This window comes from Microtus pennsylvanicus, chromosome 12, assembly GCF_037038515.1.
Source record: "Microtus pennsylvanicus isolate mMicPen1 chromosome 12, mMicPen1.hap1, whole genome shotgun sequence".
Classification (NCBI taxonomy): Eukaryota; Metazoa; Chordata; class Mammalia; order Rodentia; family Cricetidae; genus Microtus; species Microtus pennsylvanicus.
The window spans coordinates 5729348-5743926 of NC_134590.1; the positions used below are offsets into that span (position 1 = coordinate 5729348).

Genomic DNA, 14579 nt, shown 5'->3' on the forward strand with positions numbered 1-14579 from the left:
CTGTTCTATAGCTGTGCAGAGACATCGTGACCATGACAACGCCTATAAAAGAAAACATTTAATTGGGGCTGATTAATAGTTCTAGAGGTTCAGTCCATTATCCTCATGGCAGAAAGTATGGCAGCATGCACTCGGACACGGTGCTGGAGGAGTCTGTGAGCCATAGGCGTCAGGAAGAGGAAAGGCTAGATAGGACCTGGCTTGACCTTTTGAAACATATAAAGCCTACCCCTACTTCTTCCAACAAACCACACCTCCTAATCCTTCTCAAGTAGTGCCACTTCTGAGGACTCAGCATCAGATATTTGGGCCTATAGAGAACATTCTTATACAAACCACCAGAGCAGACAGAAACAACCCCATGAAGACAACGATGGTCTAACCCTGTGGAGACAGCAAGATTCGCACTGAGCTATTCAAGCTATGTACCCGTAGTACAAATGCTTGCAGGCAAGCTGGTGGAGGACACTGCTGGCTGCTGGAGGTCACAGTCTACCCTAGCCTGGTGACTTTCTCTTAGCTCAGCACCAGGAAAATTGCCTCCCTCCTCAGCAGAGCTTACTGCTCTCTACCCAGCCTTACCCAGCATGCCTGAGTTATCTCAACGGTGACCCTTGACACACTTCCCCGCAAACACACTTCCCCTGAAGACCCACATGGCACTTAGCCATTTTGATAAGACCCTACTGTCACATACAAAACCTTGTGATGGAGCATGTCTCTTAATGCAAATGAGGGCTTGTCCCCAGACTCCCCCAACTGGAATAAAGTTGAGCTGACTCACTGAAGTCTGTCTCCCAGAGGGCTGTCTCCTTTTGTGTTCATGGGCTGTATACAAAGCTTTCTGTCACTGCTTCTGCCTCTTGCCCTCTCAATCTGATAGTTGACAGGCCAACAGGGAAAAAGGAACCCATGACAGCAAACTCTTAACAATAGCATGCTTCGTGATGTAAATCCAACTTCATAAGAGTTTAGTTATATTGTTTTGTAAATTATTAGCTATTTAATATAGTTATGATTCTAATACAAGACTGGGCAACACTAATGAAGTATCACAATATGCAAATGATCAAGGGAAAATTCGTGGTGACTCTGGGAAAGCAGCATGTTTGCAAGTTGAAAGCCACGGCATTGGAAACTTTCCCTTTGTTTACCACATATGGTGCTGGCAATGGCTTCTGGTAGATGCTCTGGTGCTGGCAAAGGTCACTCCCTTCCCATCCCGTGCCCTTTCTAAGATCAGAAATACAGATGGTCTTTAGAGCAGACTCTGGTGTCTGCAGGACACATGAATCTGAGGATAAAATCGGCTTCAGCTCAAAAAGACCTTTTAACAAAGGCTATTAGAACATTGGTCATAAAATAATCTTAAAATTTGAATTAGTATGTAAGTCTTCGTGCACTTCTGGGATTCTTGTGAACTTCAAAGTTTTCTTTGAAAAGAATGCTAATCAATTAAGAAAACAGTATTCATCAGAAAAAACATTGCCAATATACATAAAATATCCTTTAATGATTAAAATTTCATATTAATATAAAAACCAAAGGAAATAGTCAAAGATATATAGGTGAGAATAGTTTCCTACATCTTAGCTGTTGTGTTAGCAAAGTTAAGTAAAAAAGAATGTCAGACAGTTGAATTGCATCCAAAGTAGACAGTGGGAGAAATCACAGTGGTAACCTATGAGAATGGCTATTTCCTAACTTTTTATGTTGTTTATTTAAATATGCTATCACTAAATTCTTACCTTTAACCAAGTTGCCTTAATCTGAACCCTTAATAACAAACAATTGATGTTGTAAACATTTTACATGTAAACATTTTATTACACTACAAACGAACGCTTGAATCTGTTACAGAATGCATCTGATGTCTTCAAAGAGAGAATAAAAGTACCAAAGCTCTAAATCTGTGGATATGCAAAAGTCTCCCAATTCCTACACTATCCTGTACATCAGCATACTTAGTTCCAATATTTATGTCATTTACTATTAGACACCCTCATTGATTAGAAAAGAAATATTACAAATTCCTAAGTCAGCTGAGGTTTTTCTCTCTTGAATTGAAAGTTTTACTATGTGTTTGGAACATAATGAGTAATTTTACTGTTAAAATTTTGAGAATATTTGAGTAAAAATCTTGGCTTAAGATATTATTAAGATAATATTAAGTATTACTTATTCTTGTTAAGAAAGTACTTCATGTAAAATTTCACATGCTTTAGAGACCAAAAATTATATTGGCCTCAGGCCTGGGCCTTCAGCTCAGTAGGTGGAAAATGCTTGTGTGCAAGTGTATGGACCTGAGTTGGATTCCCAGAACCCATGTCATAAAAACTGAGTTGTGTATGCCTTGGTCATCCCAGTGTCGAGGAGGTGGAGGCAGTCAGTCAAAGTTCCATGCTTTCTCAAAAGAAAAAAAAGAGGTTCAATAGCGCTTGAAGAACAGTATCCAAGGCTGTGCTCTGACATTCACGTAGGTGCACCAACACATATGTGCTGGTGAGACTGCACACACAGGGACACGGTCACATGTATGTCACCCTGCCCAGCCACTCAATTCACCTTGCTGCCTTGTATATCATATGGAGATGTCCATTACCATCAGCTGTGGCATGGGACTTCCTTTAGACACTAGCCACCTGGTTGCACCTACTTAAATGTCTGATGAACACAGGACACTACAACAAAATGTCGTGGTTAAACGAGGTGAGGTTTACCGCCTTCACTCTGCAGATTGTTTTTACCAGATCTAAGAAATCTGAACGATGCTGGTTCGCAAGTTCAGTGTGAACGCTATGAATTCTGCTGATCCCACTTTGTGTACGAGAACATGGAAGCACACGGACTGACGTCCTTCCCCCACCCCTGTATCTGAGCTGTGCATGTGTTTCTGCAGATGCAACATGCACTTTGCATTTCCCATGCTCTTTATCTCACCCCCTAGCGTCCTTACAGAATACCCACGAAAGTTTCTTCACTTATTCCAACTTCATAGCTCATAAATTCTATTTATAATTCTGAGTGAACAATTAAACTCAAATATTCAAACACTCACAGAACTCTCAAAATGATACTTTAGGCTTTGAGACAAAGAAAATTAGAAGCTGCACTTCTTTTAGCCACAAGGAGTTCTCTGGTGACTAAAAGGATGCTGCTTTGCTGTTTTATTCCCAAAACAATAAACGCCGTTGCCAAAATGAAAATATTAGGAATTGCCGTTCTCATTTGTCATTTCAGCCAGCCAAGCCAGGGATTTGTTGTCAAAGATGCTAGTGATTGATCCGGCAAAGAGGATATCGGTGGACGATGCCTTACAGCACCCGTACATCAACGTTTGGTACGACCCCGCAGAAGTGGAGGCGGTAAGACATTGGCATAAACCACCCACAGTGAGCGGGTGCAAACAGAGTAAAACTCACAGCCCATGAGCCCACACGGGCCTTCTGTAACTCCCACATCAAGAGCCTTTACCAGATCCCCTGACAGTTTGTATCTTTCCAAGACTTCCTGTGAATGGGGTTGGATTGGACACTATTTGAATTCACATTAGTTCTGCACCAGTGTGATTAACTGTCAGCCTCTCTGGATGCAAACAAGAACTCACGTTGGTGGGAATGCCTTAAGACAGTGTTAGATGATACAGAGCAAATTCAACCACAAAGGCTGATGTACTGCACTGGTGATGCAAGCTAGCATCAGTGTTCAAATACTTTAAGAAATACCTTGCTTCTGTTTCCTTTACAGTGCACCAACATTGGCATAGCACAGTGCTTAAGAAGGATTCAGTTAGAAAGGTTTTCCTAGGACCACTAGTGACTTTGCAACTGCATGAACAAGACATAAAAAAGTAGATATTTCAAACAGGTCTTTATTGTTAGGTGGATTATAAATAATTCACTATGGTATGTTTCTGGTCTTGGACCTACATAAGGTTGATAACTCTTAGAAACTTAACTATTCTAAAAATACTTTCAACTACCTACTACCTTCTCTGTGAGTTAGCTCTTACATCTTTACCTGTTTCTCTGTGGGTGGTTGTTGCATAGATACTGCTTGTGTGAGCTCTATAGACCTCCTGATGGGAATTTTCTTTCTGTATCAGTTGCAACTGCATCTATCAGCAACATTGCCTTTCCCCGAAGGAGACAACATGTTCTTAAAGTATTTGAACACTGATGCTAGCTTGCATCACCAGTGCAGTACATCAGCCTTTGTGGTTGAATTTGCTCTGTATCATCTAACACTGTCTTAAGGCATTCTTGCTTAAAGACAGACTTGCTTTGCTCAAGTCTCCTCTGTGCTCTCTAAGTGTTTGCTGGAGCCACGAGTGCTCAGTTCAACCCCATCCACTCTTCTCTTCTTTCTGTATGTGAGATGCAAGTTTAGTGTTCAGAAGTTTCTAGGAAATTCTAGCCCTGACTCCCCCAGCAGTAAAAAGGGAGCTTCATCATCTTGTGTGACATTTTCCTAAACTGTGTTTACCTGAACAGTTTTACCATGATATTGGTGTCTTAATTGATTTCAGATTTATTTTAGTAACTTGGTTTGATTCTTAAAAAATACAGTCCTTTCACTGAAATATGTTTGAGCTTCCATTGTCCTTAAACTAGTCTATATCCTTAAGACCCAAACCCAAATTCTCTTCCAGTCTTTCATACTTAAAAACTTTTAAAGATATTCACAAAGTAGAACAAAATAAAAAAGGAGAGGAATGAATTTTCTGATGAAATTCAAGAAATTTCTGATGAAAGAAAATGCTTCAGGCATCTGTAAACGTGTCAGCAAAACATAAATTGACATTGCTAATCATTTATTTTGAAAGTTCTAAGCCTGTGTCATGTTTATTTTTCCTTACAACTGATTTCGTGTGCTTAATCTGTTTTTAATGGATCATGGCCTCCAGTTTAATTAGAGTCATAAAGTCTGCGTTTGTAATTCACTTGTAATTATGCTGCCTATAAAAGACACAGTTACTTAGAATCTATAGCAGAACATTAGGATAATATCAATGATAAATTTATTTCTAACAGTTTATCCTTTGTAGGATGAAAAAAATATACCTAGATCTTTTCTCAATATAGTCATCAGAGGGCATAAATAGCAAGAAGACAAGGTGGGCAAATTTTAAGAATCCAGTATAGCCTGAGGGTTTAGTTAGTAAAGGAACCAGCTAAGGCAGAGAAGAACAAGCAAGCGAAGTCACTGGCTGCATAACTGTAAAACTGTCTTCCACCTACAAACGTTGCAGTGAACGCTGACCCCAGGGCAAGAGTAGTTTGTTACTCTCTGAAGTGTATTGCCGAGGTCACAACTAGCAAGAAACAAATCCTAAGCGTGTTGGAAGAACAGTCAGCCATGCGTTCTGCCTTGCACATAAGAGTCCCATCTTACTGTAAAGATGTTTCTAAAACAGAGTGACGACTCTCTACAGAGGTGTGTCACCAAACTGATTCACCTTATGTTAGCGATGGAAGACTGCATGCAAGATAAGCTCAGATGTGTCCCAGTAATCCAGATAAATGGATAAGAATTGTGAAAAAACGCCAAACTCAAATGGCTTCCAAGTGGCACACACGGCACTAGGGAAAGAAGACATTCGAAGATGAGCAGTAGGAAAATAGGATTCATTGTGGGGTCATGGGGGCAAGGCACATTTGACACAAGATGAAAGACAATGAGAAGGAAAGGAATCATTGCTGGGAAGTAAAGAGAAGAAAACAGCAAAACCTGTATGAAAGGAAAGAGGAATTGTTCGAGGACACAATGTTTCTGGAAAAACAGAAAGAAATAGAGCAACATTTAATGCACTGGTCCACTAATCAGTGTATAAGATACCTCACATTTGTGATAATTTCCCAAATACAAAAATCAAAAAGGAAACAATAGAAATATTTTGTCATCCTCTGAGTAAATATTAAACATCTTCCTATGAGGTTGTCAGTTATAAATTTTGCATGCCAAGCTCAATAACACACCTGTCTTGTGTAGCAGTACAGTTGGAAGTGACAGCTCTGTGGATTATAATTTCTCAAATAACATTCAGAGCAACTGACAAAAGCTCATATCCAACACAGAGCTAAAAGACCATGCTTATATCAGTGTATGGCTGGTATTTTGTAGGCAGAGACTGCTTGTCCATTCCTGGCTGCCCAGACCCGAAATAATCACACAGAAACTGTATTAGTTACAACACTGCCTGGACAATGACTCTAGAGTATTCCTAGCTAGCTCTTACATCTGGAATTAATCCATTTCTATTATTTTTATTTTACCATGAGGCTCATGGTTTACTGGTAAGGTTCCCAGGTGTCTGTTTCCTCCTGTGGCTACATGGAGTCTTCCTGACTCCTCCTTCTTTCCTCCTCTGTCTGCTTGGAATTTGCAGCTTACTCTATTCTGCCCTGCCATAGAACAAAGCAGTTTTATTCATTAACCAATAAAAGCAACACATGCACAAAAGGACTTTTAAAATGTATGTATTTTCATATTATGCCTATGAGTGGTTTGCCTGCTTGTTTGTCTGGTGCTCTGCAAGAGCAACAATTGCTGTTACCCTTCTGAGCCATCTCTTTAGCCCCATTTTGGGGGGGGGGGCGCTGGTGTTCTAGATCTCCTCTGTAGCCATTCAAAGATGAAGACACACATATTACATATTGTTACACAAAGTGCATGTTTTTCCATGGCCCTTGTGTTCTGGGAAATACTTAAGGTTGAAATTCCTGCATTTCTCTTTGCTAGTGGCGTCCTCATCTGTACTCGGCTTAGTCTCCTTCGTTAGCAAAGTCTCTTGCTGTGTGTGTCTACCTCTGTCAGAGGACTCTGAGAGGTGTAAAGTGCTCAGTACAGAGCTTGGCAGCCACAAAGGTCATGCATTTTCTTGCCGGTCTGGTTGCCTTCACCATGTCTATGATAACATTTGTATGCTATATTTTGCCATCTTTTGGTATTAGGAACAGATATCAAGTACAAAAGACCTGCTGGGCAAGAGATTGCAAAGTTTTGAGATGATTATAAAAAATGAAGGAGTTTTCAGACACACTTCACATGTTGGTCTTTTTGTTTCTGCTGATATATACCCTCACTTATATTGCCTGGTGTTAAGAGTCAAGTGGATTATTTTGAACTAACAGACTGCAAATTACATAATCTTTATACATCTGTCATAGCAGATTTTGGGCAATGATCGTGCTACCTTCCTTGTGTCTTGTTGGAGGGACATCACCCAATTCTTGAGTTTATCTACTCTGTTAGACAGAGGGAAACTTTTATGTTGCATCCCTGTGCACTTATCCTTTGAGGACCTGGATCAGCCATAAGTTGAGGAGGAGATGGTGAGCTACAGCTCAGGACCTGCAAGAAGGGGACTTAAGAAACTATTCTTTTGGAACACGATTGTTTTGTGGAAATCTTCAGGGCAGGGAAAATTGCCAAGGGTAGGAAGCTTATTAAGGATTTCTGTAGGTCTTATACATTAAAGTGTAGGAGGGTGGGGGAGTACAGATAAACATCAGGAGGGATGCTGGGTTCTCTGGCAGAAAGAGTGGGGCAGAGCTGGAGCCGCTGGACTCTCACTGGGGCTGAAAGGGATGGTGAGTGTCGTGACTCAGCCCTCCCCCTGGGCACCAGGGAGAAACACACTGAGTAAGGAGTCTGTCAAAGAAGGATTTCGTTTAATGGTATCAAGCAGAGACTTATATAGGGTTGAGATGGGGTCAAGAAGCCCGAGATGGACCAAGACAAGGCACAAGGGCCAATAATATTCTGCCACGCTAGAGGTGGCTGGGTGGAGGCAGGTCTAGGTCAAGTAGCCAGAGACAGGTCTCTGAACTCTAGCTAGGCTCAGGAAGTTACATGAGGCCTCACTCCAACTCAAGTTAGGCTCGGGAAATTACACCGGGCCTCTTGAGGCTAAACAGAGGGAAGCTTGAGAAAAGGAGACCTCAAAGCCTGCCCCAACAGTGACACACATTTTCCAACAAGGCCATACTTCCTAATAGTGACACTCTCTTTGAGGGCTGTTTTCTTTAAAACTACCACACTGAGCTTGCTTTTTCTTTTCCCAAATTGAAGATTAATTTGGAAACTGAAGCTGGGATGTGTGAAAATGTAACAGTCCTACACTACTTACACTGAGTTAGATACTCTCTAGGTGTGTCTATGCAGTATTGTCTGGTTTCTACTTACACTGAGTTAGATACTCTCTAGGTGTGTCTATGCAGTATTGTCTGGTTTCTACTTACACTGAGTTAGATACTCTCTAGGTGTGTCTATGCAGTATTGTCTGGTTTCTACTTACACTGAATTAGATACTCTCTAGGTGTGTCTATGCAGTATTGTCTGGTTTCTACTTACACTGAATTAGATACTCTCTAGGTGTGTCTATGCAGTATTGTCTGGTTTCTGAATGGATGTAGGATGGCCTCTGTAGGTAGCATCATTCCTTGGGCAGGTAGTCTCATGTTACAAGAAAGCCAGCTAGGCATGAACCTGGGAAACAAACCAGCAAGCAATGTCCTTTATGGGTTCAGTTTGAAGTTCATGTTCCAGTTCCTGCCCTCACTTCCTTCCATGATCGACTGTAACATGGAAACTGAGATAAACCCTTTCCCCCCTTAAGTGATTGTTGGTCCCAGTGCTTGTAATAGCAACAAAATGAAGCAATAATGGAGACTAAAGGATCATTTAAAGAGCTGTTTTGTGCTGTGGGTCAGCAAATATCAACACTGAGAATCAGCTACGTAGACCTAACTACATAGACATAGCAGCTACATAACACAAACTATGATATAATAAGCAAAATAGAGCTAGACATGGGACTAGAAAGAATTTAAAAAAGAATCAGAAGCCTGTAGTCAAGAGGCTTATTGCACTACAGTTGATTGGTACCAGGGAAGGGTCAGAATGGATGCAACTATACCAATTAAATGATGTAGAGGAGACCATCAAGACCAGCTGGGCAGTCAGGAGTGGCAAGCACTGCTGGAGAGGCATTTAACTCTGATGAGCACTCAACAGTGGTCAAGCAAGGATGGTGTCAGAGTGTAAGGCAAAAGCAGGTACCCTTGGAGCAACCAAGAGATTAGTAAAGATATGACTGTTCCCCTAACCCCAGATCAAAGAGATAGTTTACTGGACACCAGGAGCACTGGCTATCCAGTGGGATCCAGAGTCAATGACACCGGGCTACTGGCTGTTCAATGGGAGCCCAGAGTCATGACACAGAGGTACTGGCCATCCAATGGGATCCAGAGTCAATGACACAGAGGTACTGGCCATCCAATGGGAGCCAGAGTCAATGACACACAAGTACTGGCTATCCAATAGGAGCCAGAGTCAATGACTCAGGGGTACTGGCTGTCCAATGGGAGCCAGAGTCAATGACAGAGGGGTATGACTGTCCAATGGGAGCCAGAGTCAATGACTCAGGGGTACTGGCTGTCCAATGGGAGCCAGAGTCAATGACACAGGGGTACTGGCTGTCCAATGGGAGCCAGAGTCAATGACACAGGGGTACTGGCTGTCCAATGGGAGCCAGAGTCAATGACACAGGGGTACTGGCTGTCCAATAGGAGCCAGAGTCAATGACATAGAAGAGAATTCACTTGCTTCTGGAGAGAAGGGTCAGGAGAAACGTCCTGAGTTGTCCCACTTTCTCCTGGCTGAGACACTCCCCTGTATCTGACAGATGACCTGAGATGTGCAGCTAGGAAAGGTTAGCTCCCGATCCGTGGAGCAGATCCAGGCAGGAAAGAGCAGCATCTGTGGCTCACCATGTCCAGAGCCTGCACATCCCTAGAAGAGAAGAAACCAAACCACTCAACTTGTGCTGAAAGTGATGAAGGTTAGAAACATACACAAGGACCTTGCCAGTAAGAAACTTTTCTAAGAAGTACTCAACTCCTCAGCTATCTCCTGTTTTCTTGTCAAGAATGTTGACTTGACAGCAGAAGAACATTTTCCTTTGGGGGTCCTACTGAATTTCCTTACCTTTTCTCTTGTGTGTTGAAGTTTCTTATGTGTTTGCTGTACAGGGCTTGTGGGGAGCAGTGTTGGACTGCATAGGGAGTGAAGGACTCCTCTATTTTCTTTTAGGCTGCTCACCACTTCTGCAACTTTGCCGCCCAGTAGGTGTAAAGATATGGTCCTGATGTTACTTCTTCCTTCTTTGTCTTTCCTTCACGTCTTTGCCTTTTCTCTTTCCATTAACTTCTACACAGCATTCACACAGGCCTTGAGAATTTTTCAATAGCTTACGGATTCATACATTGTTTCTACAAATATAAACTGAATTCAAAAGCCGTGTCTCTTTGTAGCATAAATAATAGTGATTCGATAGCGACTTTGAAAATAAAGAACCAAATTAGGCCTGACAACATGAGCCTGTAATTCCAACACATGAGAGGCTAAGGCACAGAGATTGCACAGAATTGGAGGCTAGCCTAGATTACCTAACAAGTACCATCTGGGGAGGGCTGTAGATGGAGAGTGCTCATTCATTTCCTGACTGCTCAGGCCCGAATAATCACACAGACACTGTATTAATTACAGTGCTGCTTGGCCTACAGCTTAGGCATGTTCCTACCTAAGTTCTTATATCTTAAATTAACCCACTTCCATTATTTTGTATTGCCACAAAGCTGTAAGTAAGGTTCTGTCTGGCATCTGTCTCCTTCTGCAGCTACATGGTATCACCTTGACTCTGTGTACTCTCTCTATATCTCTGTTCAGATTTCCCATCTGGCTTTATTCTGCCCTGCCAAGGCAATTCTTTATTAACCGATGGTAATAGAACATATTCACAGCATCTAGAGGGGAATCCCACTTCAGTGGGCTATTTAATAAGACCTGACTCACAAAACAAAACACAACAAAAGAACAAGTTCCCTACCATCACTGTTTTGGGTATTTTTCTCCTCAGTTAATAACTAATAGAAATTTTATTGCATTGAAATATTCAATAACGCATTATCTGCTGAAGACAGACCTACAGGTGTGAGTTGTCTATCTTACTTGCTTATTACTTCTTTAGTGCCTGATTCCTGAATGAGATAAAAAGGACCAATAACCATTGTCCCCTGCAATTGTGAATCATCTGTACAGTGAAAGTCCTTTAACCCTCAGCCAGATACGCGCCAGTCACTGCACCTTCACAAGCCCTCTGTGTTAATCTCTCTCCAGTTGTGACTTGTAAACAGATTTTTGACTCTGGATATAAAACAGCAGCTGGACCAGATTTTTAATAGCTGAAATGTATATATAATTGCCACATAGCCAAGCAATCCTAAAGTTATGCTGCCAAGGACTAGCTGTACAGCTTCAAGACCCACTTGTAGTTGACTCTGCTTCCTTCACATAATGAGGATGGTAGTAAGTAATTGCCATTCTTGCTTTTAATCCCTAGGATACACTTCACAGTAAAAGCCAGAATGATTTTATCATTAACATCATGGTTTTTGCAGTATTAAAACTACTTGATGAACGATATGTATTATTTCTACATTCACTGACTATGGCTTACTCACTATAGCAACATTGTAAACAAAAGTCTTTCAAATATATACAGTAATAAAGATCTTCAGTATATCCTGCTGGGCCCAATATGCATAAACTTTGGTCTGGCCGGGAAAATTTGAGCCACAAGAAAAAGGAATCAACATATTTAATATTCAGACAACTCATGAGGAGTTGTTGGCTTCTTGGAGATATGCCACTGGCTGACATATACATAAGGTTTCGTCAAGTCTTTTATGACCTTTTCATTAAACTAGTGAGTCTGAGTTTAGCACTGAGTGTTAAACATTAAGTGTCTGGAAAGAGATGATTTAAAAGTTGTAAACACAAGCAGCCCTCTGTAGAGAAAGCCTCTCCCACTGGGAGGAAGGGAGTGAGGTCAGTACAGTTGGCATTTCCACTGGTGAGCATTATCAAAAGGTGTAATCGTGTCTTTAAGATGGTTTCTGAATGGTCAATCCACCTGAAATACAGAACACAGACACTCACTTGAACTAGTGATAGATGTCCTTTGTAGTTTCTATCATTGCGCCTGAGAGGACAACAATGGCATCTGAACTTTACCACACAGAGTTTACTACCAGTTCTCCAACACCCGTCAATATTCAGGAAACCTGAACCACAGGGCTTCAGCTCTTTAAGGACTTTCTAGATGCTTTCCACAATTTTTATTTAAGAAAAAGATCTCCATTTCACTAAAATAAAAAAGAAAACGAGTTTCTGTTTATGTTGGTAGAAAATGCCTTTTTGTTTCACTAGAAGACTGCCCAGTGTTTCTCCGAGTATGACCTTATATCTTACTAATGGTTCCTGTTGCTGCAATGAGAAACAACACAACACAAAAGCAAGTTGGGGAGGAAAGTGTTTGTCCAGCTTACGTTTCCAAGGCACTGTTCATCATTGAATGGCATTGGGGCAGGACCTTAAGCAGGGCAGGAACCTGCAGGCAGGAGCTGATGCAGAGGCCATGGATGGGTGCTGCTTACTGGCTTGCTCAGCCTGCTTTCATATAGAACCCAGGACCACCAGTCTGTGGATGGCACCAACAACCATGGGCTGGGCCCTCCCCCACTGATCGCTGAGAGAATGCCCTACAGCTGGATCTCATGGAGACATTTTCGCAATGGAGCTTCCTTCCTTTTGGATAACTCCAGTAGTTTGTGTGTCAAGTTGACAAGCCTAGCCATCACAAGAAATTACATAAAGTTTTGGATGTGCACCCACTCTTATAGAGTCATGAAAGCATCCCTTGTTTTTCTTTAGCTCCTTTAAGTCATTTTTATTACTTTGAATCTAAGTTTGAAGAACCCACGATGAGTTTTTTTCTATATATTTGCAGCTAGACACACCACTACACATAGAGAAGGCCTACCAATGGGTGGCTTTTAGTTTTGAAGAGTAAGGCCCCATTTGCAGATTTGACGAAGAGAATTAGTTTCAGAACGATTCCTCAGCTTGTTTTTGGAATTTTATGAAAATTGGATTAAAATTGTCTCCCATGTATTCAAAAGTAGATTTAAAAATAACCAATGTAGACTTAGAGAAAGAATAACTTCCTCAGTAGTCAACTGCTCAGTGTTCAGTTCCAGAGTCCATTATCACAGTCATTACCCATAAGTCCATTTCCCAAGTACTTATTGTAGTTTGCAAGCTGGTCATGGGTAACCTTTTTCCACAGGACAGACAAAGGCACTGCGAAGGGACTGGGAAGGCAAAAGCATCATTATTTTCTTCTCTCCTCTTTGCTTCCCTTAAATTTTGGTTTCCAGACTAAATGTTCCCAAGAATTCTTTTAAGTATGGCGTGTCCTGTTCTCACGAGCCTGTGAACTGGCTGCATCTCGCTCAGCTGTTGCCTCCATCTGTCCCGACACGAGACCTAGCTCACATGATTTCATATCACAGAGTACCGTGTGCTGTGGGGAATGGGGGGGGGGGCAACAACACAGCGAGCTCAGTTAACTAGTTCAGTGCCATCTATCCGTCACGGAAGGCCCTTGTAGTGTGAGCTGCGCCCTAAGTAGTTAGAATGTATACACATTTAGAATTAAGTGGGAAGAGACAGGAGCCCAACAAATGTGAATTTAATTACGTGTTTAATTATAGAAAAGCACCTCATAGTTTGTAGCTCTTGTTTACTTGGTAGAAGTTAAATCAATGTCGGTGGTTCCTAATATTTTCCATTTGCAGATTTTAAAAAAAATCCATCTGTTCATGTCAATGTATTATTTTAGCAGCAGAATGTGAGCAATTTACTAATTGCCTTCTAGAGAAAATAGAATGTCACTCCACGCTGTGTTGCCAGGATCTAGTTGTTCCAGTGAAGACGTCTTTGAATTACATTCTAGTTGCTTTGATACTGTGTAGTATTATGTTGCTGGGGGCTTGCCACAATGTTTGTTGTAGGTTGACTTGGCCACCTGGTTTTAGAGGCTCCTTTCTCTCCATGACTTTTCGGGGCTCCTTACCCTCCATGACTTGTGCAAACAATGTGCACTTCACTCTTAGTTCTCTCTAATTTTAGAAAATGCTCCTACTAAAGACAAAGATCCATCTTGATTTTAATTTCCTGACATACATAAAATCTGCAGAATGGGTCAAAAACTGGCACGGTTGTGTGGTTTGTTCTCCAAAAATACACCTGCATTGTATACAGAGATGCTCCTGGGAGTCCATGTTAGGATTTCCCACAAGGCACTCAGAGTAACCCTTATTGTAAGCTGCAGATGAAGGACGACATTAGTGCTCTCCCCAGGTGGATGCCCAGTTGGAGAAGTCCGAGACAGGTTTGCTACTTGAAGCCTTTTTTCCCTCTCAGATTCAATGCAGTTTTGCTGAATGATAAAACTCTATACTCTATGATACTTTTCATTAAAAAATACCCAAGTGTCCACCTTCCTGTCTATGGTATTCCCTATTAAATATACTCACTGCATCCCATGCTCACCAATGGTGCCAAACCCATGTCACACAAAGAGGGGAGACAGTTCCCTGCACTTAGGGGTACACAGTCAAGCCCTGTGCATTCTCACTGTGCAATGGATCCTTGGACAATCTGAGGGCTTT

The 14579-nt window shown here is 41.6% G+C and overlaps 1 protein-coding gene across 12 annotated transcripts in view; it reads left to right on the forward strand.

Annotated features, from left to right (window-relative positions):
- Positions 1-14579, forward strand: part of Mapk10 (mitogen-activated protein kinase 10) — a 274012-nt gene that overhangs the window by 227255 nt on the left and 32178 nt on the right. For all 12 annotated transcript variants that reach the window (XM_075943979.1, XM_075943981.1, XM_075943972.1 and 9 more), the window contains one exon: positions 3241-3365. In XM_075943979.1, coding sequence (XP_075800094.1) covers positions 3241-3365 — 125 coding nt within the window. The remainder of the gene's footprint in view (positions 1-3240; positions 3366-14579) is intronic.